Genomic DNA, 23,689 nt, shown 5'->3' with positions numbered 1-23,689 from the left:
ACGCACAGTGACCTATCATGTTTACTCGGACGCGACATATTGCAATTATTATTTTTTTTTTATTAATTTATTGAAAACAAAATTTGAACGAGCAAACTTCTAAGTGGTACAAGGTCCAATTGTACATTATGACATATCTGAACATAATCGCACTCAAGATAAAGTTCGAATGAGCCTCTCTTCATTATTTATTTTTAATGCAAACATGATAAACAGTGCGTTCATGCTTAAACTGAGAAACAAAATTAACGCAATGGCAGGAGAAAAATCTATTGGTTTTGATTATAGACACAAATAGTTTATATAAACAAATTAAAGACATCTAATTTCGCTGTTTTAAGACGATTCCCGATATTGACTGAATGAAAACTCCTGATCTAAAATTGTAGTACAAAATCGAAATAAAACTACTAGTGGAATATGCAAAAAATACTTGGTTTCCTCACCGCAGTAGCAAGACACTTCTTGGAAGGGTTTTAGTATAGTATATGGGATATTTATCCTGATTACTACTCTAATACATTGTTTCAGTTTCATCAACTTTGCGCCCACAGATTAAAGAATTCCTCCACGAACACTTGCAACCGCGGAAATTTACACCCATTGTTGTTTGCATTCATGGGCCTTCACGCCTCATGATATTTTTACCCATGGATATTTGTAGACGCAGACATTGCACCCATGGATATTTGCAGGAGATTTCTTGAAGTTGTCGCGTGCACATCAGAATATGAGGCGTATCAATATAATTTTAAAAGGAAATTGTGAAAAGGGAAAGGGCATCAGAAATGCCAAGCCTCATGGGTAATCACATCAAATGTTTTCAGCAAAATGGGGGCCAATACCACAAAAGCTCGCTTTGTTGTTTCCAACTACTTTTAGATGCAAGTTGGCAAATATTGCGTGTACGGTAAATCCCAGTGAAACTAAATCCCATGAAATTATATACACAAGCCTATGCGTTTAGTTACTACAAGTCTAAGAATGCTGCGAAAATTGCTATTACAGCCTGGTGTTCTGTGGGTTATATATCATTATGCTAAGAGGGATGGAGCAGTGATAACTTTATCACTTAGCAAGAAATCGGTATTGTCATTAAAACAAATAAATTGAAGAATTGCATTCATCAAACATATCACATTCTGAAAGATAACATTTTTGACAACATGCAAACTTGCCTCATGCGCTATATCATATACCAATTGTCGAATTGGATTACTATCTTATTTGGCCTATGGATTGTTTTGTTAAATTGTTTTTGTTGGTGGCGGTCTTCTTGTTCTTCAACTTTTAGTCATTAATGTCGCTTTTCTCCTCAGCTATAGGCCTACTATAAACCAATTGTTTTAAAATTTTCAGTAGGTAAAATTGTTGCTGTCGCTATGCCACCATCTATAGCAGAGGTGGGCAAGGCTTTTAAACTAGAGGCCAAAAATTTTGACCACCTAGAGTAGACTGTCGGGCCATGTAAGTGTGACGTGAAAATTCAATGAGCAATATTTACAGTGTTACAAAGTAAAGGTGGAAAACAATATGCCTTGTGCCAAAAGTAAATTCAACCGCAATCTCAACAAATTCCTTGAGCTATTTTTAGCTAAAACATCAAAATTTGATTTCAGTTTGGTTGTGGTAGCATCAGCCGTGCCAGATTAAATTACCCAACGAACTGTATTTGGCCCGCGGACGGTACCCATGTCTGATCTATAGTGTCCGTTTTTATTGTATGTATATATTTTTTATGTTGATATATATACTATTGTGTATATTATATTACTACTGTGGACCCCTTATTCGATGCTGTGTTAAATTCCTAATTTGTATTATATATGAGACTTCGAGCACCCATATTGTCTTGCTTGCTTCCTCGGCCATTGGGAGATCGGCTGCATTTCGATTGTGTCTGATGTTTCTGCTATATAAATTGACGTGTTGCCTTTTTCAATAAATAATCAATCCGGTATCTTAGGCCTTCTGATCTAATAAACACACAAACAGTGACAAAAAAAACTTATCTGTAACAATGGTGACCACGCCAGTATTTGGTTAAAACCTATCTGTGACAGCTAGAAGGTTAACACTTTTATTAATTTTAAAAAGTTTTGTGGGCTTCGTGAGATTTGTTTTCACTCCGACGTTATGTCTGGTGACGTCAACAAAATTAAAAATTACTTGTAGCAGTCTCGTCCCTAGCGAGAATCGGAAGTTTTTTTTATTAGATACGGTAGACCAGGGCTACTCAACTGGGGGACCGCGGTCCGAATCCGGACCTATCGAGTATTGGATTTGGACCGCACCTAATTATTTATTTTGGATCATTAGCCCCACTTTTTGAATTTCCTATTATAAAATGACTTTCATAGTTTTGAATATATACGAAAAGAACTATAACACCATAATAAACACTTTTAATTTGCTGCTAATCATTAGTCGGTCGAGGAAGTGCTCGTTTAAGGATGCCAAAATATCATTCCTGGAAAGACCGGACCCAAATAATTTTGAAGTTTTGTTTGCGGACCTTCGATAGAAATAGTTGAGTAGGCCTGCGGTAGACTACGGTATGGGTACTGTAAAAGATTTGACAATACGTCAGTTGTAACTTGCATCATTTGGTATTTCAATTCACGATGAGACTGGAAGCATGAATCATTATCGCCACAAGATCTGGAAAAGCTAGGACAGTCCGGGTGCCGATACACCGTTACTGGTACAGGTTAGCTATTTTACAGTTCCAACCTCGTTCAGGATATAATTTTCGGGGAATTGTTGGTAAAAACTTACGTGTTGGCCTTAGCGTCCATATATCTGGGCATTTCTCTCTTGTTATGTTGTTGTTAGAATTCTTGTTGTTGTGAAACATCGCTTTTCCCTTCCAACTACTGGACCAATTGCTTTGAAATTTTCAGTGGTTAAAGATTGTTGTTGCTGGCAGGTTATTACTTTTATTTGCTCCTAAATTTCCTGTGGATCCTATGAGATTTGATATTTCATCCAATATTTTATTCACGGGAACATTTTTATTCCGCCAAACCTGACGGCCTAAGTTTCGGACTGTTATTAAGAAGTTTCTCGATTAATCCCGGGAATTCTAAATTATCGCCACGCTGCTTCGACGAGTTGGCACCTTCTGTCTTGTATCCAGTGTAATCTATTGCGCTAGAAGTTGTTTATCGTGTTTAATATTGGGTTTACTATTTGCGGTCAGGATGAACGATTCGGAATGAAATTATTAATTGGGTTTAAAATCAAGGGTTTAAACTGGGGTTGTAATATAATGTAGGGATACAAATTAGGGTTGTATTATAGTCCAAATAGAATGATAACTGCTGTTCTTTACATTTAGTCACATGAGTCAAGTTGTATTTACTTTGGATTATAATGTGTTGAATTGAGTTGCCTGGAGATCCTAAACATTCGGTATGTAAATATTGTTTTATCTTGTATGATTTATTCTGTATTTTAGTATTGTAAATGCTATTGTTTCTGTTGATTGTTGTTAAAGATATTCATCGATTTCAAGTTGAATTATATTGGGGCAGAATTTGAAAGGCACAGAAGAATCTGAGGGCACTTTAACCGCTGTTTACAGACTTTAATTGCTTGAAAGCACGGACTAGTTGTAACAATTAACCGATATAAGTTTGGGGTCGAGACTGGGTTATTGGGACGCGTTTTTGAAGTCTCCAATTTCTTAATGTGCGTGAGAAGTAACCAGGCTACATAGAATCGAGCGCAACAATACGTTTTTTTCGCGAGGCCGAAACCCCCCTTTGGTATTTTTTCAAATATGAATATTCTAGTTTCTGCTTTGGATAAGCAACAACGTCGTTTTACGTTTAGTGCATATCGTTTTCGGGGTAAAAACTATCTTTTTCTGTATTTTATCACTTTAATGAAGAATTGTTAAAGAAAAATGTGCTCTAAAATATATCAGAGAATGATAGTCATTCTTCGGTTGACGAAAACCATCAATAATAACAAATGCCGAATTGGCGAAAGAAACGAATGTATACGTGAATTGTCGATTGTGATCCTGCCTTTGCACGATCGGATTCATTTCAAGGTAATATTTTGTTTTGGGACGAGTTTCACACTGCTGTAAGTGAAATGAATGAAAGCAGGTCGCAAATTGGCTGTCGGGTGTCAGATTGTCTGCAATCTTTGCCGGTAATAACGCATTGGAGGAATCTAAGACTATTTAATCGAGTCAAAAAATATGATAATACCATCCAGCAGTTTATTATGGTCCTACTATTTTTTTTTATACATATTATACTGCGTAAACCATAGTAACTTGTGCTATTTAGAGTCTAGACCAGTGGTCGGCAACCACCGGGCCGCGGCCCATCGCCGGTCCGCGGAAAGGTTACTGCCGGTCCGCAGAGAGGTGACACAATAACGGACCTCTACAATCCAGCCACAAACCCTACGAATAAAAAACAGCATCCAACAGTAAACCAGACAAACACAATACCAGGGGGCGGAAAAAATGCGGCCCGCGAGCTAATTCGTTGCGGCCCTTGAACGACGCGACATTTAATTAATAAATAAAACAAAAATTAATCCCAAATTTATTATTGTCTCTACACGGATTTATGTGGTGATAAGTGCAGCTGTACGGCGCTTCTTATGTAACAAGTAGCGTCAGTTGTATGTCGTTCGAGTTAATTTTGATTTTCAAAATTTGAAAATGTCTGGAAAACGGAGCGACGCGGGTCGAGCATTCCATAAGTGCTTGAACGGAAAAATATTTTTCTTTCTTGCGCATTCCAAAACTGGTTTGCTCGATATGCTCAGTCAGCATCGCAGTTGTCAAGGGTTTCAATGTTACACTCTTTACGAAACGAGTCGTCGAAAATTCGACCCCGAGACCCAGGGCTGCGCCACAGCTCATCTGTGCGACGGTGCAAAACGTGTAATGTGCACGTTCGGAAGAACATATGGCCTTGAGCAGCTTTATCTAAAATGCATTACATTTGGATTAAATTTCATGCTCGCTTGTCAGATCATCATTTGGACGACGAGTTGCCACAAAAACATCATCTTTCACATTGATAATAAGTACATAAGAACAATGTATTGTTGGATAATAAGAAAACGCCACATACATCTCATTGGGACAGGCTTTCAACACAGCAATAGGAGGGTAGCAATGCGAATGCGCCATAATTTGAAGTTTAAATATGATAGCGATTGTTCGAAGGCGAAAATATTGCGGCCCGCGCGCTACCAGAAATGTTTATATTTGGCCCGCAAGTACATGACGTTTGCCGACCACTGCATAACACTATTGAGCAACATGTCTGATTTCATAAACAATTGCCATGTCAGTATGTCGCAATAATGCTGGGTCAATTGTTTTCTCTACGCCCGTATAAGAATGTCTCTCATCAGTCCGAATAAGATCTCCCCAACAAAACGATACAGGCATTGTTAACTTTCCCGAAATCTTATTGTGAGGCCTGGTTTTCAATATTGATAACTACAAAAACGAAATATCGAAATAGGCTGGGAGTAAGAAACACGTGTGTCAATGTCGGCCATATCTCGAATATGGGAACAGTTAAAGCCTAAAGGCCATCAAACAAATACAGACATCACATTAAATAGCATCACCGTCGTTTTTGGTATATTGTCAACATAAATTTCCTAATGCGTATAATTTATTGCATAGGCTTAGTTCGTTTGTATAAAGGTGGGCCGCCAAATGTTTGGTCAAGCTTTACCGGTCCGTCACTTGAAAAAGGTTGCCGACCACTGGTCTAGACCATTCGTGCTACAGTTTCACTAGCAATGAGACACTGATGTCTGAATGATATAATATGTATTTTATCAGATTTTTACACCAAAAGTTTGCATTATTTTTGACACATTTATCATCATTTTTCATTTTAACCGATTATTAAAAGAACAATTCTTTGCACTTGAATGGCAGTACACATCCCGTGTAGCTAACCTGGAAATCAAATATGCTCTCAAGTGGCGGCTTAATATGCACTCTGTGCACTCTGTGAAACGAACATTTGAGTGTAAAATATCAGGTATCATGATATATTGACTTTGACGTCGGATAGAATTCTAGATTGAACCGTGTACGTTCAAGCAGTCGACACAAGCTTAAAAGTAACTTAAAAATCTCGGTCCTTCCAAACTCACTACTTTGTGGCTGTATTTAGAGATTTATTCGAATCCAACATTTGTAATACATTGTGTAAATGCATTTTATTGCTTTTCAGACAATTATTCTACGTCACCGCTGTAGGACAAATCACAATGTCTTGTATCAACGGTGTGACCCGCACGGCGCAAGTTCTCTTAGCAGCTGCATGGTTCCCTCGAATGAAACTGCGACGGCTTTTGTACTTCCTGTGTTTGTTAAGACTTTGGCTGGCATAATCAGCTCACTGATATACCCATACGCCACCCAAAGGTCGTTTCTGCTACTGAAAAAGGAACTGAGTTTTTTTCCGGTAACAATCTTGTTTACAGCTACACACGGATTTTTTGGTGTCGCCGTTTTTCTCGCGCTTGTGCTTGTATTTTACTGCGACAATAATCCACCATCTCCACCTAGTCGATCCCAGAAAAAAATATTTTTTTCTAATGCAAACTCACTCAATACTATGACATACGGAAGCCGATTGGTAGCAGTATGGAATGCTATCTACTCGAAGGCATTCTTTTTTCTCGGTATTGCCATGTTTTTTGGTGGTGTTGCACAGTCATACGCAGTGTTCCTAATGCCATCTCTTTTTCTATCATCATTTCCTGAACTGGACAATCGGATACCAGCAGCGCCGGATTAACCATTGAACAATCATCAATGTAAGCACGTGCTTAGGGCACCCAGAAAAGAGGGGCACCACAGAAATTTTATAGCAAAATTCTGTATAGTTTGTCGGTGTTTATTAAAATATTACGAGTTCACCAGACGACTCAAAGTTCAAAATGTTTGCTTTTCTTTCGTCTTCAAGTATAATATTAACCTTCTTTATTAAAAAAAAATACTGAAACTTATTTATTGGACACGAAATGGGCCTATGAGTCGTTTTCTTAAATTGTTGTTCTATTTTTCTTCCTAGTATTCTCCTTGTTGCTGCATTTTTGTTTAAAAAAAAAGTGGACCAATGAATTAATCCGCGATCGCATTTCAACGGTCTAGTGGTCAGCAAAGTCGGGAGGTATTTGATAAGGTAGACCAGGGTGGCCCAAAGCCGTCATGCTGATACTTTCCGTGCGGCCCACAGAACAATTTTAGCTATATTTGTATCTGATAGCCTAACGTGTTTGAGATTTTTAGCTATTCCAACTGGGGTTGGGATCTCGAGATTCAAACCCCCTTTTCTAAGGTTTTGTGCCTTTTTTTAGTAAAAAACACGGCCCTGTTTTCAAGCGTGGGCCATGTGACAGTAGTGACGAAACACAGAGTCGACTCAAGGCCGCGCAATCCAGTATTTAGTTAGCTAGTTCCGAAATACCAACTTAGACGGACTTGGTTGTTATTTGACGATGGACTAAGTTTTCTCACGCTGTAAGTTTTTAAAATACTCAAATTTATATAACAATTCGTAATAAAATGAGTGTCACAGGAAAGGTGAAATAATGATAACAAGGCGGAAACGTATTTCCTTGCCCACCACGCAGTGTCTGGTTTGCTTTCAAGTAATATCCGTCACGAAAGAATATAATTTAAAGAGACATTAAACGCGAGATGCGAAAAATACAACGGTAATTCTCTGATAAAGTAACCTGAAATTCACGAAATATATCTGTTCCTTTTTGAGACATGAATTCCCGCAAAGTGAGATATTTCTCGCGAATCTTAAGTCTGGGGGTATCGGATGCGACAGTGAAACAAACAAAAAAATTTTGACTTACGAAGAAGCTGATTACTTTGGTCGTTACATTCATATTCAATGCGTCGAGTTACAGTATCATTACTAGGCAGTAATTTTAGCTTTTCACTCAATCCTGCTTGTTTACTGCTTCTGTGCTGACTCAAGCGACGCCAACTTCTCTTCCTTGATTTATTTCGACAGCAAGCATACCTCTTCATAGTACTTCTCCCCATTAAAAGATTCACCACACTTTATCATCACATTGTATAGAAGCAATGTGCTCTGTTATCTATTCGAAAAGATTTCTTTCAAGTGATATGAAACGTCCGATTTTCCTGTGGAAGAGGGAGAGTAATTTCAGAAAGCACTATGACATCATAAAAGCAGCTGAAAGAACCTAATAGCTACGATGACATCAATTTAACTAATGAAAGCATGATGACTTCATGATAGTTCAATAGTTTTCCATGAACTTTATGTATTTGTTTACAGTAATCATTACTGTCTTGTCATTTTTTCATTGCATGCCTCACTGGTCACTTGTATAAATAAAGTTCACTCAGCTGTAAAAGGACAGTTTGTCCTTGATAATATGTTGAGCATGTGCTCTGTCTGTTTGAGATAATTGCTTTAATAATTGACTTATCACTTCAGTCTTATTATGGCAATCATTCAATAATTTCGAAATGAAAATGATTGATTTTTCAAAGATTTATGAGGGCCGGAAATTATTGCCTTGTAGTGCCATCTTAAGGCTATGCTGTTCTCGCATAGAAAGCGTTTACTTACGTTGTCGGTTATCCTGTTCATTCCTGACAAAGGCATGGATATATGTACATTTCATTTGAAGACGTAATGACAACATGCAACTCAATCATGCATGTTTCTGGGATGATCTGGGAAACATGCATAAGTACAAAAATTTTGCAGTGGACCTTTCCCCGACCTTTGTCCCCAGAAAAATTCTTCCTATACCTTACCATTGCAAAAATTTCGGGGCTATTTTTAAGAATGCTTTTGCGAGTTGGCGCCAGTAAAATGGGGTATGTGTTTCAAACCAATGACATTAAAATTGTTTAATGTCATTGCTTTCACCGACCTTCGACCCCGAGAAAATTTTATCTATACTTTACCATTGCAAATTTTTTGGTGCTCATTTTAGAGTTGGCTTCGCGAGTTGGGGTATATGTTTCACATCATCATTTTGATTCACAACATTCAACAACCTGTTTTTCAATAGTAGGCTACCCGTAGAGAAGTTTAGCCTAGTCTATCACAGCTATTTCTAAACTAATTTTTGATTACTGCAAATAAGCTACGACTCCAAAGCAGACAGAATGATCATTGAGTTCTTTGATTCATACTTAAATTTTCGAAATGCAACCAAAAACTAACAAATAGCATGCAAAAACGCGGTAATGTTTACAAACATGCTTGAAAATCTTTTTGAATGACAAAAGTGTCTAATAAGTGGTTGCGAAAACGTCTATTGTTACGTCAGTTTGGTCTTGCTGATTAGCCAATGTTACGGAATAAGCAAGGAAGTCGATGCTTGGGGGAAGGTCCATCGCGGAACTACTTACATTTATGTTTTTGACTTATTTTGCAAGAATAAAAAATAAAGAACTTTTAGAAGATTTACTATTTCTAAGCTAACCGTTTATTGTGGAAAACCTGATGCGGCCCGGACTCACTCAGACTCTGTCTCAGTGGCCCTCAGGTAAATTGAGTTTGAGACCCCTGGTCCATACCATTGAGGTGTGGTCCATACTCAAGTGCCGGTTTTATGGAGAATTTCAGGGGGTCAAGGGTCAGAAAAACATCGCATGTGTTTTCAGGATTCCCGAATAATTTGAGTACCATAGTCAGGATTACACGTTTACACAAAAATTTATAGGTTTATCCACGGATATTTATTAGTTTTCAGACGTTTTGGACCTCGTAGCGGTAGTTTTCCAGATGGAATAAGCGGTTTGGGACTTTGAGTTAATGACTTTCTTGAGAGTTCTGGAGTTTGAGAGTTGTTTAAAAATAATACCGTAATGAAATTTATACAGTTGAGTTAATGACTTTCTTGAGAGTTCTGGAGTTTGAGAGTTGTTTAAAAATAATACCGTAATGAAATTTATACAGTTATAGTCATATAACGTTATCTAAATTTTTAGTTTAAACTGGTACCGTACCGTACTTTCTGACTTTAGCACTAACTAAATAAAAAGCTGAAAAAATTATAAACTGTTCTAGTAGAAGGTTGATATCAAATCTACAAATATGCCGCAACCGTCTGATCTACTTGAGGAGCTTTCAGCATTCAACAGTTTCCTTGGTGGAAAAAAGTTAAAGTTAAAACTGGATAAAAGTAATATACCAACGTGTGATGAATGTAAACTTTCTGGTTATGCAACCCTTGCTTGGTATCTCTCTGATCTATGGAAGAAAAATGATTTGACAGGCACAAATCCCGAAGTTCATGCAATTGTATGGCAGTGGCTCGAATTGAGAACAGAAGCTTCAAAGTCTCTCCTTTTTAATGACTTCATAACGAAAATTGAAAACCATTTATGCCAGAATACATATATTGCAGGAAACATGCTTTCTGTAGCAGATGTTCTATTGCTATATTCAGTACATGAATTTGTGTCTCGACTCTCATACCAAGAAATTAATAAAACATATAGAAATTTGGCTAGATGGGTTTCCCATGTTCAAACTTTCCTTCCCAAAACAAATAAATACCCCAAACTAGGTATTTCAAGAAATTTAATATATTGATATTGAATGAGAATTATTAAAATTTAATGAAATTGACCTCAATAGTAAAGAGTTAAGGTATATAAGAGTTGTTGGCAATGGATTTGTGATTTGAATTTCTCTCTATATGTGATCATGGTTTCTGGGATTGTTGAAAATCTGAACCTTGTATTTCAAACTATGGTTTTATTAGTTTGAACAATATCATTTTTGCAATATTACAAGTTATTTATAAATATGAGTGGATGTTCACTGTTCAATATCCCTATATTGTATTTGATTTCTCTGTGATTGTTAGCTAATTTTATACATTGCAATATGAAATTCATGGGTGTTCAGTTAATAATGGAATAGTTTGTTATTCTGGTCTTCCGGGTATATTTTATTGTTGGGCATTCGTCTGGAGTTGATATATTATAATGTGAAATCAATTTTTACACAAAGAAGTTCCATCAATTGTGCTTTTTATTAAGTACCATAAATTGAAGCTAAAGTATGAAATCGCTCTAGTTTGCATGGTTCATTGTTATATTGCGGAGAAAAACAACCTTGTTCCTGTGATTTTTGTCCAAAGATTGATAACATGAATAATAAATGCAAATATTGTTCTTACCTGTTAAGCATTTGTGACTAGAAAACAAATATAGGCTGTATCAGATTTAAAATGGTACTGGCATCCAAAGCAGACAGAAGACGAAAGCGGCGCCTTTCTGAAAACGTGCCGCAGTATGAGAAGGTGGCAAGGATATCAACATCTTATGTAAAAGAAGATTCGTCTAAAAAGATAAAGCATTTATTGCCAATCAAGGATATTTCTGGGGCTGTGATTAAGCAGTATGAAGAGTACTATGTAGATGATGTGGTGGAGAATGGTGTAATTGAAGGTGATCATCAAGATGATGAAGTCATGGATAAACCTGAAGAGAAACCCAAATTAAATGTTCAACAAATAAAGATGCAGATTGCTAAAATGTGTTCAAACATAGTCAATGAACCCCAGGTATTATATTTATATATACCGTATATATGTATATACACACTGTAATTTTCTTGATTACTTTTTTCTTGATTACTTGATCTAAACTGTTTAGGATTATGAACTATTTAGTCATAAACTACCATAATTCAATATGTCGACAAATACTCTGTCTGTTTCCCTTCAAATTGGAAAAACAATTTTTAGTTAATATTGTTTTCAGATTCACTTCAGCATTCTGAAGAAACTTCAAAACATGATGTGGACAGAAAAACCAATGGAGACCTGTTTTATTATTCGTAAATTAGCTATGGCATCAATGGCCTGTGTCTTCACTGACATTATACCAGGTATGGTATATGATTGAAACAACTTTAAAATCTGTCACATAGTATATACGCTAGTTGTTTTATCTATAGGTGTAGATATTTTAAACATATTATTTTAGGAAATTCTCTAAATGATGATAATCTTATGAAACGTTCTTTTGTGTGAAATTTTGTAGGTTATCGAATCAGGGAAAGAACCGAAGATGAAAAGTCTGTGAAATTAAGCAAAGAAGTTCGAACATTGGTGGACTTTGAAGAAGGGTTACTGAGACACTATAGAAGTTTTTTAGAGAGCTTGGAAAAAGTTTTAAAAAAAGAAAAGAATGGTTAGAAATTTATTACTAGTCATAATAGGCCATGTATTTTACATTGGTATTACCGTATTTTACGGGCGATAAGAGGCACTTTCAATTCTATTTTATCTCCAAAATCGATTGTGCGTCATGTAAGCCGGTGCGCCTAATGTATGGATCAGGTAGTGCTTTTTTGTACCGTCATTGCTTTGAAAACTGTGTCTGTGTAGTCTGGTGCGTCCTTTGTGAATGATGATGGCCTTTATAATATGGTTCATAAAACACGGTAATCCATTTCTTCTTGCTCCTTGGTTATCCAATTAAATATTGGCATTGCCTTATCTGCAGAAAAGGTGGAAATACTTTCCAGCTTTAGCAGATGTACATACGGCTCTAACTTGTGATATTCATATATGCTTATGTTATTATTAAACACTTATGCAATGTTATTCAGAGAAAAATCCTATTCTTTCTGGAGAAGAGAAAAAAGAATTGACTTTCTTGGCAGTCAAATCTCTTTGTGAATTGTATGAAAAGACAACACATTTCAACTTTCATAACAATATCGTTATGGTTCTTGTGCCTCTAACAAATTCTAGCAATAAACAAATATCAGAAATGTGTTGTAATTCTGTGAGAAGTATTTTCCGAAGTGATAAATCAGGAGAGGCATCTTTGGCAACAATCAAAGTAAGTATTGTATTATAAAGAGGACTGGGATTGGTTTATATAGGTATTGTGGTCAATGTTAGATAATTTTATTATGTTCATTTCAAGGCGCTCCCGAAGTATGTGCACCAACATGGCGCACAACCTGAACCCTAACCTGGTATAAATACTATGTTCAGGATGTGCGCCATCGTGGTGTACATACTTCTGGAGCTCCCATTCCAAATGTATAGTTACAGTTTCAATACTATATGCTTATACAGGAATGCATGCTGTTAATAAACATGTAGAACTAAAGTAAAATTGTGGATTCCCCTATCTGTAAAGCTTAGTCGTAATTGTGCTTGACTTGTCGTCAATATTCTAGTCCAGTTTGTAATGCATGAACATAAAGTTTTTGTATTCATTAATTCAACTACCGTAATTTATATTTTAACTGAAAATTATAGCTGAGATAGGATAAGGACATATACCTAGTGACGTATGCCATACATAAAATAGCTCAAAAACATATTTCTTTTGATGTGGTATTTGATGGTGTTGCTAATTGCATGTAGAAGAGTCTTCTATGCTAGCAATTTACATGTTCAAAAGGCTCATAGCTCTTTCTGGTATTAACAATATCTTTTCTATTTTTTTGATTGACATATGTTTATTGACACTCTCAGATTTATATTATCCACTAACAATTCCCACATCTTAAAATGTTTGTAATGACTGCAATCCGGCATGCCAATCCCTCTGCCATCATTGGCTTCATTTTTCAGGCCTGCAATTATTGACAAAACCTAATATTTAATATGTGTGTCCATATTGTGCAACTTGACAGGTATTATGCAAACTAATAAAAGATGAAAGTGGATCAAAGAGAAGGATTCGTCCTGAGGTTCTTGACACATTATTGTCGTTACATATAAACCATGTTGATTTTGAAGCGATGTCTCGTCAACCTAACAAATTGAGTGCAAAGGATAAGAAAAAGGCTGCTGTGGAAAAGAAGAGGTTGTCAAGAGGTCAACGAAAGCATTTGAAGCGCCAAGAAAAATTGCAGAATGAACTCAAGGAAACAGAAGCCACAGAAAGGAGGGAAACAAAAATAAAATATCACACTGAAATTATTCAGCAAGTTTTTCTGGTGTATTTTAGGATTTTGAAACAAAAGAAAGGTAAGGAAGAAATTCTGTATGATTTTATATTCTTCTTGTGTAAATTTTGTAATAAAAGAAATGTGAGGAAGAAATTCTGTATGATTTTATATTCTTTCTGTGTAAATTTTGAAACAAAAGGAATGTAAGGAAGAAATTCTGTATGATTTTATACTCTTTCTGTGTAAATTTTAAACCAAAAGAAATGTAAGGAAGAAATTTTGTTTGATTTTATAATCTTTCTGTGCAGATTTTAACCAAATAAACTGTTTCATTTGGGTTATATCATTCTTGGTGACTTGAAATATACTTGTATGTACAAAATGACTCAATATCTACTTGCTTGGAAACTCTAAAATGATTCAACTCGCTGCAACCCTGCGTGGGTTCACAGGTTCGAAACCCATGCGGAGATGATTATATGCGGGAGGATTGCTTGACTCCTCGCCGCCGTAGGGTGGTTCACGTAACCGCTGGTCAGTTACGGCTTCCTCCACCATCAAGTCCAGGCTTTCAAAAAACAAATAACTAACTAATCCTAAACATGGGATGGTAACCGGACGAGAGGCCGTGGTTCGCCATGCTCCCCCGGGATAAATATGTAGATCCTATCCAATATTATAGATTTCTACACTGGAATGAATGGTTCATGTTTACTTATTTAAGTATATAATGATATTTTTCAGGTCAAAGGCCAGAAAGGCTATTGAATTCTGTTTTGGAAGGTCTTGCACAATTCGCACATCTGATCAACATAGATTTTTTCAGTGATTTGATTCAAGTTCTACAGAATCTCATATCTTCTGGTGATCTTAATTATAGGCAAAACTTGTGTTGTATATCAACTGCATTTAAGGTAAATGGAATGAAAGTTATTAGACAACAATCATACATCCACAACATTGACTATTTGATTTGAAGATTGAATGCTTATGATGTAATCCCACTTTCATAAGTATGAGTTTTATCCAGGATTTAGTTACACACAGTGTTTGAATACCTTGTGTATAATGGAAGGATTGATGAAGAATCTTTTTTTCTAAAATGTGAACATGAAATTTGTTTGAATGAACTTATTAGGCACTGATAAAGCAGATTAGATTACCTAAGAATTGGCAATCCACTGCTTTTCATCTATCAGTCCAAAATAAAGATTCAGATGCTAAAGGAAGATAAAATATATTTTTGAGTGAACCATCTTACCATTACAACACTCCTCTAATATTCGATTCTCCCCCATTTGTGGGCCAGTTAATTAGTGTTGAACCAGCAGCTAACTTTCAACCGAGTTAGTCTGTTGTCAAGCATCAAGTACAATTTTGCTTTCTTATCATAATCAAATTTTTTTCTACAGGTCTTATCTGGTCAAGGAGAGGCACTCAATATTGATCCGACTGAATTTTATAAGCATTTATATGAGGCGTTGTTTCAGCTAATTTATTCAACTACTGGATATAAACGAAACGTCAAAAGAGGGAGAGATGAAAATCGACTTAGTGATCTGAATTTAACAATGAATTGTTTGAATATAATGCTCAACAAAAGAAGACGGCAGGTACGCTTTCCTTTCCTGTCAATTTTCAAAAATATTGCAGCAGAATCAACTTTGATGGGGTTGGTGCTTTTGATAGACATGCCGGCTTGATATACTTCAACAAAGAAAGAATGTTGTTTGCCATAGTTTCCTTTAATGTAATGTTGTTTCAATGTCTTTACCCGTATGTCTTTATGTTTGGTGATTTTGTATCAATGTCGATTTTACTGAAATAGTTGTAGTTCCGGATGTATTTGTGATTTAAAATATTTACCTTATGAAAATTGGCAGTAAAAGTTGACTTGAAACAAGGTTGGAAGGCACTGATTGGTATGGAATGTCAGTCTCTCAACTGAATTATAACTTGTTTTCAGGTAACACTTGGTCGACTGCAAGCATTCATCAAACGGCTAGCTGCTTTATCACTTAATCTACACCCAGCAAGCTCAGCTAAAGCTGTTTTAGTTATCACATCTAAATTGATTCAAAGCAACACTAAAACAAATGCTCTATTCGATATTGAGTCACAAGCCAAAGGTAAGTATTATCTTAAATTAAATTTATCCAACTTTTCACCAATACGTAAACTTAATGCCCTGTGAAATGCGTGTATGCCCGACTCTCAAGACAACTCTATTTGTTTGGCAATAGCATATAAACTGATTGTACTCTGATACAGGTGTGTATTTGCCGGAACTTGAAGATCCTGAACATTGTGGAGCAACATCTGCTTGTTTGTGGGAACTTCATGCACTCAGAAGACATTATTGTCCTGATTTGAGAAAGCAATCCAGTAAAATATTACGGGACTCTGCTAAGGAACAACAACATAGACATAGATGATTTGTCGGATAGTTTCAAAATATAACTACTACATTATTTCTGTTGTGTGACTATTTTTTTTGTTCTTTGGTTATGAATACCACCTTAGCTAACTGTATTGATAATTAGACAGCTTGCTATATCTAGCGGGTAGGTTAGTCATATCTTTGTGAATGCCGATTACGGTACCTATTTATCTCTTTGTGAGGAAAGATTAAGTTTGCTTGCTCTCATGGCGAACCCCAGCTCGTGAGCCAGTGGAGTTTAGTCTGGGTCGGCTGATTCGTAGTTAGAACTTGTGATGAGTCCAGTAAATTCACCCACTAAGTCTATCAGCGTTTTTCGTCCTGGAACACTTACGCTTTTTATCTTGCCCCGTGGAACACTGGGAGATTAGAAGATAAAATTGATAATAAAAAATTGGCAACCAATTTAGTCTCAATTTCGATCCCTGTTTCCGCGGAACATCTGAAGAAGCTCTCGGTACAGCAGTGTTCCGCGGAATACGATTCGAGAAACGCTGATATATAATAATCGTAGCGAGGCCATTGCAGGCGTGACTATTGCAATTCGCCCACCGCCTCACACCAGTTAACGTTTGATGTCTTTGATCAAATAAGTATGCGCTTTTGTTATGAAGTTGGTCAAACAAACATCGGTGCGTATGAATGACTACTCTTTTTCGAATTTCGCTTGCAATGCGCGATTGTCTGAGTTCATTAACACACGTAGATTAATACATAAGTTACACGTCAACAGATTGATTACTTGTCTAATTTCGAATTAACAGAATGATTTCTATACATTCCGCAAACACTCAGATGAGTTGTAAATTTTCTTGTGAATCCGTAATATCTACTGGGCATTGTCAGTTCGGTAGGCGGTCGGCTTCCATAATCAGAAGCCGTAGTTCGATAAAGTGCATCAATCTTCACTCCATATCCCTGAAACTTCCGAGCGTTACTGAATCTAGCAGGTAAAATGCCCTGCTCTTTCGGAGTTTTCTCTACCTTCTTTGGTTTGTCTATAACCCGTTCTTCCTCGCTGTCGGATGATTCAGCAATTGAATCAGATTCGTCTTTCGCCGAGACAGGCCGGTCCTCAAGAGACTTCTCAGAATAACAAGTGGAATCTTTCTCAATTAATGAAGGCAGATCTGTTTTCTCAAGTGTCTCTTTCAGTGGGACATCAGCAACTGAACTAACAGTTGTACCGTAACTATCATCGCTAAATCGAACACTTGGCTTTGGTCTTTCTGGTAAATCCATATTCATGGCTACAGTCCGCCTCGATATTCAGAAGTGGCTTTTTCAGGTAAACAATTTAGGTAATCTAACATTCAGATTTAATTGTGACGTCACTTTCAGAAATTATTAAATAATTGTTGTCATTCAGTAATTCTCATATCTTTATGACGTAAATTTCAAAAATGCATACCTTCCTACTTTTAATCTTCTGCAATTGAGCATTAGCAAAAATAATTGTAAGTGTTCATTATTAACTTCTGCTGCTATTGCCTTACACTGCATAAACGCCTCTGACCGTTTTTACTGAAGTTTTAATAATTTAATATAATAAAATCTCAGATTTTATTGCACACAGTTATATTACAAGATCAAATATGAAAGTACAGCACACAGAGGAATACTGGAATAAATAGTTCTCCTTCATATTTCAATCACACGTCTGGCAAATGAGGTATTCATTTAACTTTGATCTTGAAAGGGTATCACATATGAACCTTTGACAATTGCTATAAAATTCGCTGGTAGACCTCAGAATTTTTGTATATGAATTTTTAAACATGACCCTTTTTGCGCTACAACCCAGTATATATGTCATGTTACAACCGAATGCACAACAATTGCGTGATATAATAGCACGCAAATCACAGTTAATCATTCTTAATGTCTTTTATGTAGATAGTAAACCATGTGTATATTTATTCGTCCCTTTACACAAACTACATTGACATACCAATTTCAGTTAGAGCTACCTTGTAGAACAAATGATTAGCTCATGCATGGGGCTAGGATAGGAACTTCCTATTGAAGACAATTTCGGATAAATTGAAGGCTATTCATATATGCATTCCTGTTCCTTACTTTGACGTAGTAAGCACATTCTAGACTAGAGAGTTATGAAACATCCCATAATTTATTTTGATGAAGGCATGGCATTTTGGGCCAAAAAAAGCGGTTATCAAAGACAGTCTTGAAAGACACGCGTGCTTGATCTTTGAAGAATGTCATGAAGAAGCAAAAAATGCACAATAGAAGGAGTGTTACGAAAGCAAGGATATTACAATGCGGTGTCTTCTCCTTCGCCAACTGATTTCAACAGTCTATTTTTCCAGCCCGCCAGGTCCAGATCCGGGCCAGTTCCGGCAAGGAAAGGTGGAAGCCCCGTAGGATCGACTTTTTTGTGCAAATTAGTAAAATTGCTGCCATGGAGTTCGAGCTGTAAAAATAAAAAAAAATAAAATATTTTAAAAATAACCACATTTTGCATAAAACTAGCCAGCTAGCTATTTTCTGTTCATTTTTTTTAAATAATTTAATTTGGCAAAAAATAGATACATAGTTCAAAAAAAATAATAATTTCCTTGCCTTTTCCTATTATATTGTATATATATATAGGTTCATATCGTTTGTGGGTTGTGTCGAGATCGCAGAACTGCAATCTGAAGCATTCAAAACTTTTTGTCTAAACCCGCTTGAACCCGGCAAGCCGGTTTACCGGCTTGTTTGAGTACGCTCTGTGCCCCGGCAAGCCGGTTTACCGGCTTGTTTTTCGTGTCGGAAGGAATCAACTTTATGATCTCGTATCTCAAGAACAACAATGAGTATTTAAATAAATTTTATATTGCATGAAAGCTTGTTATTGGGACTAATTATATTGTAAATATCGGTGCTCTAATATACGATGTTTCAGTAAAATTGGCAATTTGAAAGTGCGTATGGAATTATTGTATGATAACAAATATTTAATATAAAGAATTTCGACTTCTTGCCTAAATAGCCACATATTCAATCGGCAATATATGTGGAGAATTTGAATAGCTTTTTATATACGTATCCAAAACTATTTCACGATGAGCCATTCAAATTTTATGGTCAAATATATTAGATTATCTGTAGATTTAACATCGACGCTGCGTCAAAATGATGTTCTCATTGAAGAGAGGCAACGTCTCGTCACGCACAACTTTACGTATATTACGCAAATGCAACTAAACGTGACGATATCCGCAATAACGTTACGTCGAGATGTTATTATTGAAATGTCCGGAGGAAGTAATTAATTAACCCGATGCTACGCATTCAAAATTCTCACTACTCTTTGACTGCCCGCTCAAGTTGTGGTTACGTATACGCAATATGAACAAGATTGTGATTTTATTAGCAAATAACGGAACAATAAAGACCATGAAAAATGTATGTACATAAAAGACTGCTTGCTAAAATTTTTAAATTGAATGTTGCACTTTGTTGTGCCCGGAACAATGAAGAACATGAAAATATTATGCAGATAAAAGACACATTCTAAATCTAATATTGCACTTTGTTGTGCCAGATATACCAATGGTTGTTGGACCTGTTACCTATACATAGGTACTCATTACAGTATTTGTACTTATATACTGTCTCGCATCGTTTCAGCAACGCTTTGTCTTTAGCAGCTGGATTGGTTTTTTGGCAATAATGTAAATTTTGCTGCATACGACGCATCTATTATTAGAACTGGCGTTTTGCGGTAGGTTCTGGCGACGCATATGATATTGTTGGAATAAGAGTTGCTCTTTCTGCATTATTAGTTCTCTCAGATATTGATCCATCCACTTGCTTCGCCTAACATTCGTACAATCAGATATTTTGATCTGCAGAGCAGGCAAGTACTTATTTTGGTTGATATTTGAACAAATACTGATGGGCGAATAAAACATTTTCCACGTGAAATTTTATATGACGATATTACCTTCACTTCGCTATTACTGCACGCATTACTCGACGTCGGTACTTCAATCCATACAGGGTTAATATCATATCGAAACTCGGCGACCGATGCCCCGCTGAGAACGTCGTCGTGAAAGTTATCTTGCGCATTTTGCCACGCAATACGTTTCGAACGTACTTATCAACATCTTCATGACGGTAGTCACGTGATCGGCTTTTGCGTAGCTGCGTAATCAGTGCGTCATGGCCGCTTATCGAAGTTGTTCACCCGACACAATGATACACAATTAAATATTTAAATATAAAATTGGTTATATGGCAGCCACAATAGTAATTCGAATATCAACAAAAAGCTTATAAAAAACTCTTTATGAACATCCATTATTTGCAGTATATTTTGTACCAAAATAACAAAATTTCAAGCCAAAACTCACATACATGCAGAAAAATCACTGTTAGATTAGAGTCAATTTTATTAATTTTGACAAAATGTATTTCGAAATGGAAAATACATTCTGAATGCACGATAAAATTTCCTTCCGATTGAAATGCCACACAACGTGCTACCTATAATTGGTAAAAAGTTATAAGCGTGCCAAATAGCCAATATTTAGACTTATTTTATTGTTCTACCAATACGGCGCCACGAACCTTCAGGGTAACTTCGCTCAGAGACGTCAGAGTTCAAAGAGTTAACCCTAAACTGATAGAAAATGTTATTCCTTACCCTTTTCTGCATTTTTTCTCGGGTAAATGGTTTCATAATGTTGTAAATTATTGTGAATATCTTATATTCATTTACAACATTCATGCTTTTCAATCTTGCAGGCATCGCGTCCTGTAAAAAACATTGTGCAACCACTGTTATAACATATTCTGAATAAAATGTTTATTAGCATAATTGTTGCCTTTGCAACAATTTCCAGACTTAGTATCACAGCGATGCGGTTTATGAGTTCTAAACGATTATGACTCAATATATTTCACACTTACCGCCATAACTCCGCCAAATTTCTTTCCAAATGATGGAGTGAATTGCTTCAGTAAGTTGAGATTGAAGTTCGAGTAGTCGACTATGACGGTCATTCCGTAAACCTGTGATTGGAAATATTTAGCAAATCATAAAAGCAGTTTCATGATTTCTGACTATTAGGGCCATCTTATAATAGAAGCTATCCCACTGACTAAGTATATATATTTTTTCGTCAGTGTTAATTTGCGAGTGATCAAAGTATAAGTCGAGGTGAATCGGGATGAGCAGTTTTGTGGCTTCATATATCTATGTATAGTTTGTAAAAAGGATGGCTTTCCTAATGACATGCTTTATTCCAATACATGGACGGTATATCTTTTCAGTTCATAGCCTCAAATACTATCGAGTACTCACGGTAATAGTCTCATCTTTCAGTAGATTCTCGGTAACCAAAATGATCATAGCCAGGAAATCAGACATCAATGCTGTATCAGGCATTCCTTTACCTGGAAAAACAATTCAATAATTATTCGCCGCTATTCTTTATTCCTTTTCCTATTTTTATTTCCCCTATAGTTTCAAAAAGATGCATTGCGGAATGAAAATCTATTTCCCCAAATAGGTTTTGAATCAGCAATTACAAAATAATCTACACAAAATTTTATCTGTGTTTAATTTGAATATACACTTCTTTTCAATGGCAGAAAAAAAATCATGGACAAACTAAATTACATTCGAGCATAATATTTTGAAAAAATTTAATCATATCTGCGAAGAATAGCGTTCGCATTCGACTAAAATTGAACGTACCGGGTTGACCAATCACCACTGCAGAGCCATCGGATGCTTTTTGCTTGATTGGGACAACAGCTCCATTCATCATATATTCTGTGAGAGCTTCAGGATTGTCCACCTGTGTACAAAAATGCTTCTAATTTTACTAATAGTTTCTCTCGGGTAGTGATACGGACATAAATATAATACTCCCGCCTGCAAAGGTACATATGGAGGGGAATGTAGAAATATACCAATGGGATAAACAGCATTTGCCCATACTTAAACACACCTTACAGTAATAGTACGATTAATGTAATTTAGTTAACAAATCATTAATTGTTACCTTGTCAAAAACTTCCCTGAAATCCCTTCTCTGTTTGTGATAGTTCACAAGCATATTGTAGGCCTTCTCGTGCTTAAATTTCTTTGCTCGTAAAAACCTAAAAAAAAACTCATTTTAATCCTTGGCTTTTCGTCTACCAAAATATAAATCAGTGGGTTCGAACACGCCAAAATGCCTAATTGTGTGATACTTTACAAGCTTATATCAAAACTTCAAAATCTAACCTCAAGAAAAACATGTCATCTGTTCGAATGAGTTCAAGATCATCTTGTTCCTCCTCGAATCTATTACGTAGTTTATCGATTTCAGCAAGTCTGGCATCATTATCTTGAGGTTCGTTCAATTCTGCTACAGCTTTCTTCAGAACATCTGATGGTAGGTCACATTCATATCTAACACCCATATTGACAGGCTACTGTCTATTTTCATATGAAACCAAAATTATCTACGTAGAAAAATTAAAAGATGAGTATATTTTGCACACAAATAAGTCTACATTTTGCCAGGAAATTGATTTTGTCATACTACCCTATTATATCAACAGCATTTATTCGTTAGATGTAAATAAATCTTTACGTGACTAAATCATAAACCTGGTAATACCACTGACGCTCAATCAAATCCCACTGACATAAAAATATAAAGACATTACAACAGTACGAGGTCGTAGTTTAGCTAAAACAATCAACAGTAAAATTATAGAAATCATTAGGCAAGCTGACTTGAACAAGATTTTCATCTTATTAGTCGATATATATAAGTAACAGTTTATTTGATTCCGAATTTCGTTGCATAACGGAGTATTATGTCATGTATGACTCGTCGTTTTGTACTGTTTGGGAACAAATAACGCGGAATTGCTCAAATATTGTGTGAACATTTTAACAGTGTACTGTTGTGTAACTCGATAAAGTAAACATAATATCCTTCAACCTTTGTTACATAAAGTCGAGTTACGTAACGGGGATACCGCGGTTAATGGTTGACTACGAGGATTTACTGGAGTTACTGAACTCTGAATATTCTACATGGGTAATGGTTTTGATTATATAATCAGCAAGATCGAAGCACGAAAATATTTTCTAAAAATATTCCAACTGCGAATTGTTTTAACCGGGCAAGATAATATTTAATCACGTCAAAAGGAACCATCCTGATAATATATTCGAAAAAAGTTTGCAATTACGTTATTGCTAAACAATATGTTTTGGGTTGTTCACAGCATATCTAGTTCTGCCTTCGATATAACACCAACGAGTACAATAATTTATGACTATTAGTTGTTT

General features: G+C 36.0%; 3 protein-coding genes and 1 long non-coding RNA gene across 4 annotated transcripts; 2 read left to right on the top strand and 2 right to left on the bottom strand.

Moving 5' to 3' along the window:
- Positions 1 to 3,187: 3,187 nt before the first annotated feature.
- On the top strand, positions 3,188 to 6,809 carry LOC120346139 (uncharacterized). Its single transcript, XR_013477668.1, has 3 exons — positions 3,188 to 3,414; positions 3,896 to 4,060; positions 6,234 to 6,809. It is a non-coding gene; the product is annotated as an uncharacterized LOC120346139 (long non-coding RNA).
- A 3,796-nt stretch (positions 6,810 to 10,605) lies between these two features.
- LOC120346082 (nucleolar complex protein 3 homolog) lies at positions 10,606 to 16,411 on the top strand. The gene is made up of 9 exons (XM_039415729.2): positions 10,606 to 11,586; positions 11,786 to 11,912; positions 12,068 to 12,217; positions 12,639 to 12,874; positions 13,683 to 14,019; positions 14,685 to 14,854; positions 15,353 to 15,553; positions 15,907 to 16,069; positions 16,212 to 16,411. The coding sequence occupies exons 1-9, from the start codon at positions 11,251 to 11,253 to the stop codon at positions 16,373 to 16,375; spliced, it is 1,884 nt and encodes a 627-aa protein (XP_039271663.2). The 5' UTR covers positions 10,606 to 11,250; the 3' UTR covers positions 16,376 to 16,411.
- Positions 16,412 to 17,095: 684 nt separating this feature from the next.
- Positions 17,096 to 17,679, bottom strand: LOC120346280 (uncharacterized). The gene has a single exon (XM_039415983.2). The coding sequence runs from the start codon at positions 17,626 to 17,628 to the stop codon at positions 17,119 to 17,121; it is 510 nt and encodes a 169-aa protein (XP_039271917.2). The 5' UTR covers positions 17,629 to 17,679; the 3' UTR covers positions 17,096 to 17,118.
- A 254-nt stretch (positions 17,680 to 17,933) lies between these two features.
- LOC120345817 (alpha-tocopherol transfer protein-like) lies at positions 17,934 to 22,867 on the bottom strand. The gene is made up of 7 exons (XM_039415372.2): positions 22,628 to 22,867; positions 22,404 to 22,500; positions 22,094 to 22,196; positions 21,698 to 21,789; positions 21,304 to 21,405; positions 21,038 to 21,148; positions 17,934 to 18,814 (listed from the first exon to the last, which is right to left on the bottom strand). The coding sequence occupies exons 1-7, from the start codon at positions 22,804 to 22,806 to the stop codon at positions 18,656 to 18,658; spliced, it is 843 nt and encodes a 280-aa protein (XP_039271306.2). The 5' UTR covers positions 22,807 to 22,867; the 3' UTR covers positions 17,934 to 18,655.
- Positions 22,868 to 23,689: the final 822 nt, after the last annotated feature.

The sequence above is a fragment of the Styela clava genome, chromosome 8, assembly GCF_964204865.1.
Source record: "Styela clava chromosome 8, kaStyClav1.hap1.2, whole genome shotgun sequence".
Classification (NCBI taxonomy): domain Eukaryota; kingdom Metazoa; phylum Chordata; class Ascidiacea; order Stolidobranchia; family Styelidae; genus Styela; species Styela clava.
This window is presented reverse-complemented; position numbering and strand designations above follow the sequence as displayed.

Excerpts from the sequence above, each read along its gene's own strand:
- LOC120346082 (XM_039415729.2), top strand. The coding sequence starts at position 11,251 with ATGGTACTGGCATCCAAAGCAGACAGAAGACGAAAGCGGCGCCTTTCT. Across the intron at positions 11,913-12,067 it reads CTTCACTGACATTATACCAG|GTTATCGAATCAGGGAAAGA; the intron begins GTATGGTATATG and ends GAAATTTTGTAG. Across the intron at positions 14,855-15,352 it reads GTATATCAACTGCATTTAAG|GTCTTATCTGGTCAAGGAGA; the intron begins GTAAATGGAATG and ends TTTTTTCTACAG.
- LOC120346280 (XM_039415983.2), bottom strand. The coding sequence starts at position 17,628 with ATGAATATGGATTTACCAGAAAGACCAAAGCCAAGTGTTCGATTTAGC.
- LOC120345817 (XM_039415372.2), bottom strand. The coding sequence starts at position 22,806 with ATGGGTGTTAGATATGAATGTGACCTACCATCAGATGTTCTGAAGAAA. Across the intron at positions 22,197-22,403 it reads TCAGGGAAGTTTTTGACAAG|GTGGACAATCCTGAAGCTCT; the intron begins GTAACAATTAAT and ends TTTTGTACACAG. Across the intron at positions 18,815-21,037 it reads GAGAAAAAATGCAGAAAAGG|CTCGAACTCCATGGCAGCAA; the intron begins GTAAGGAATAAC and ends TTATTTTTACAG.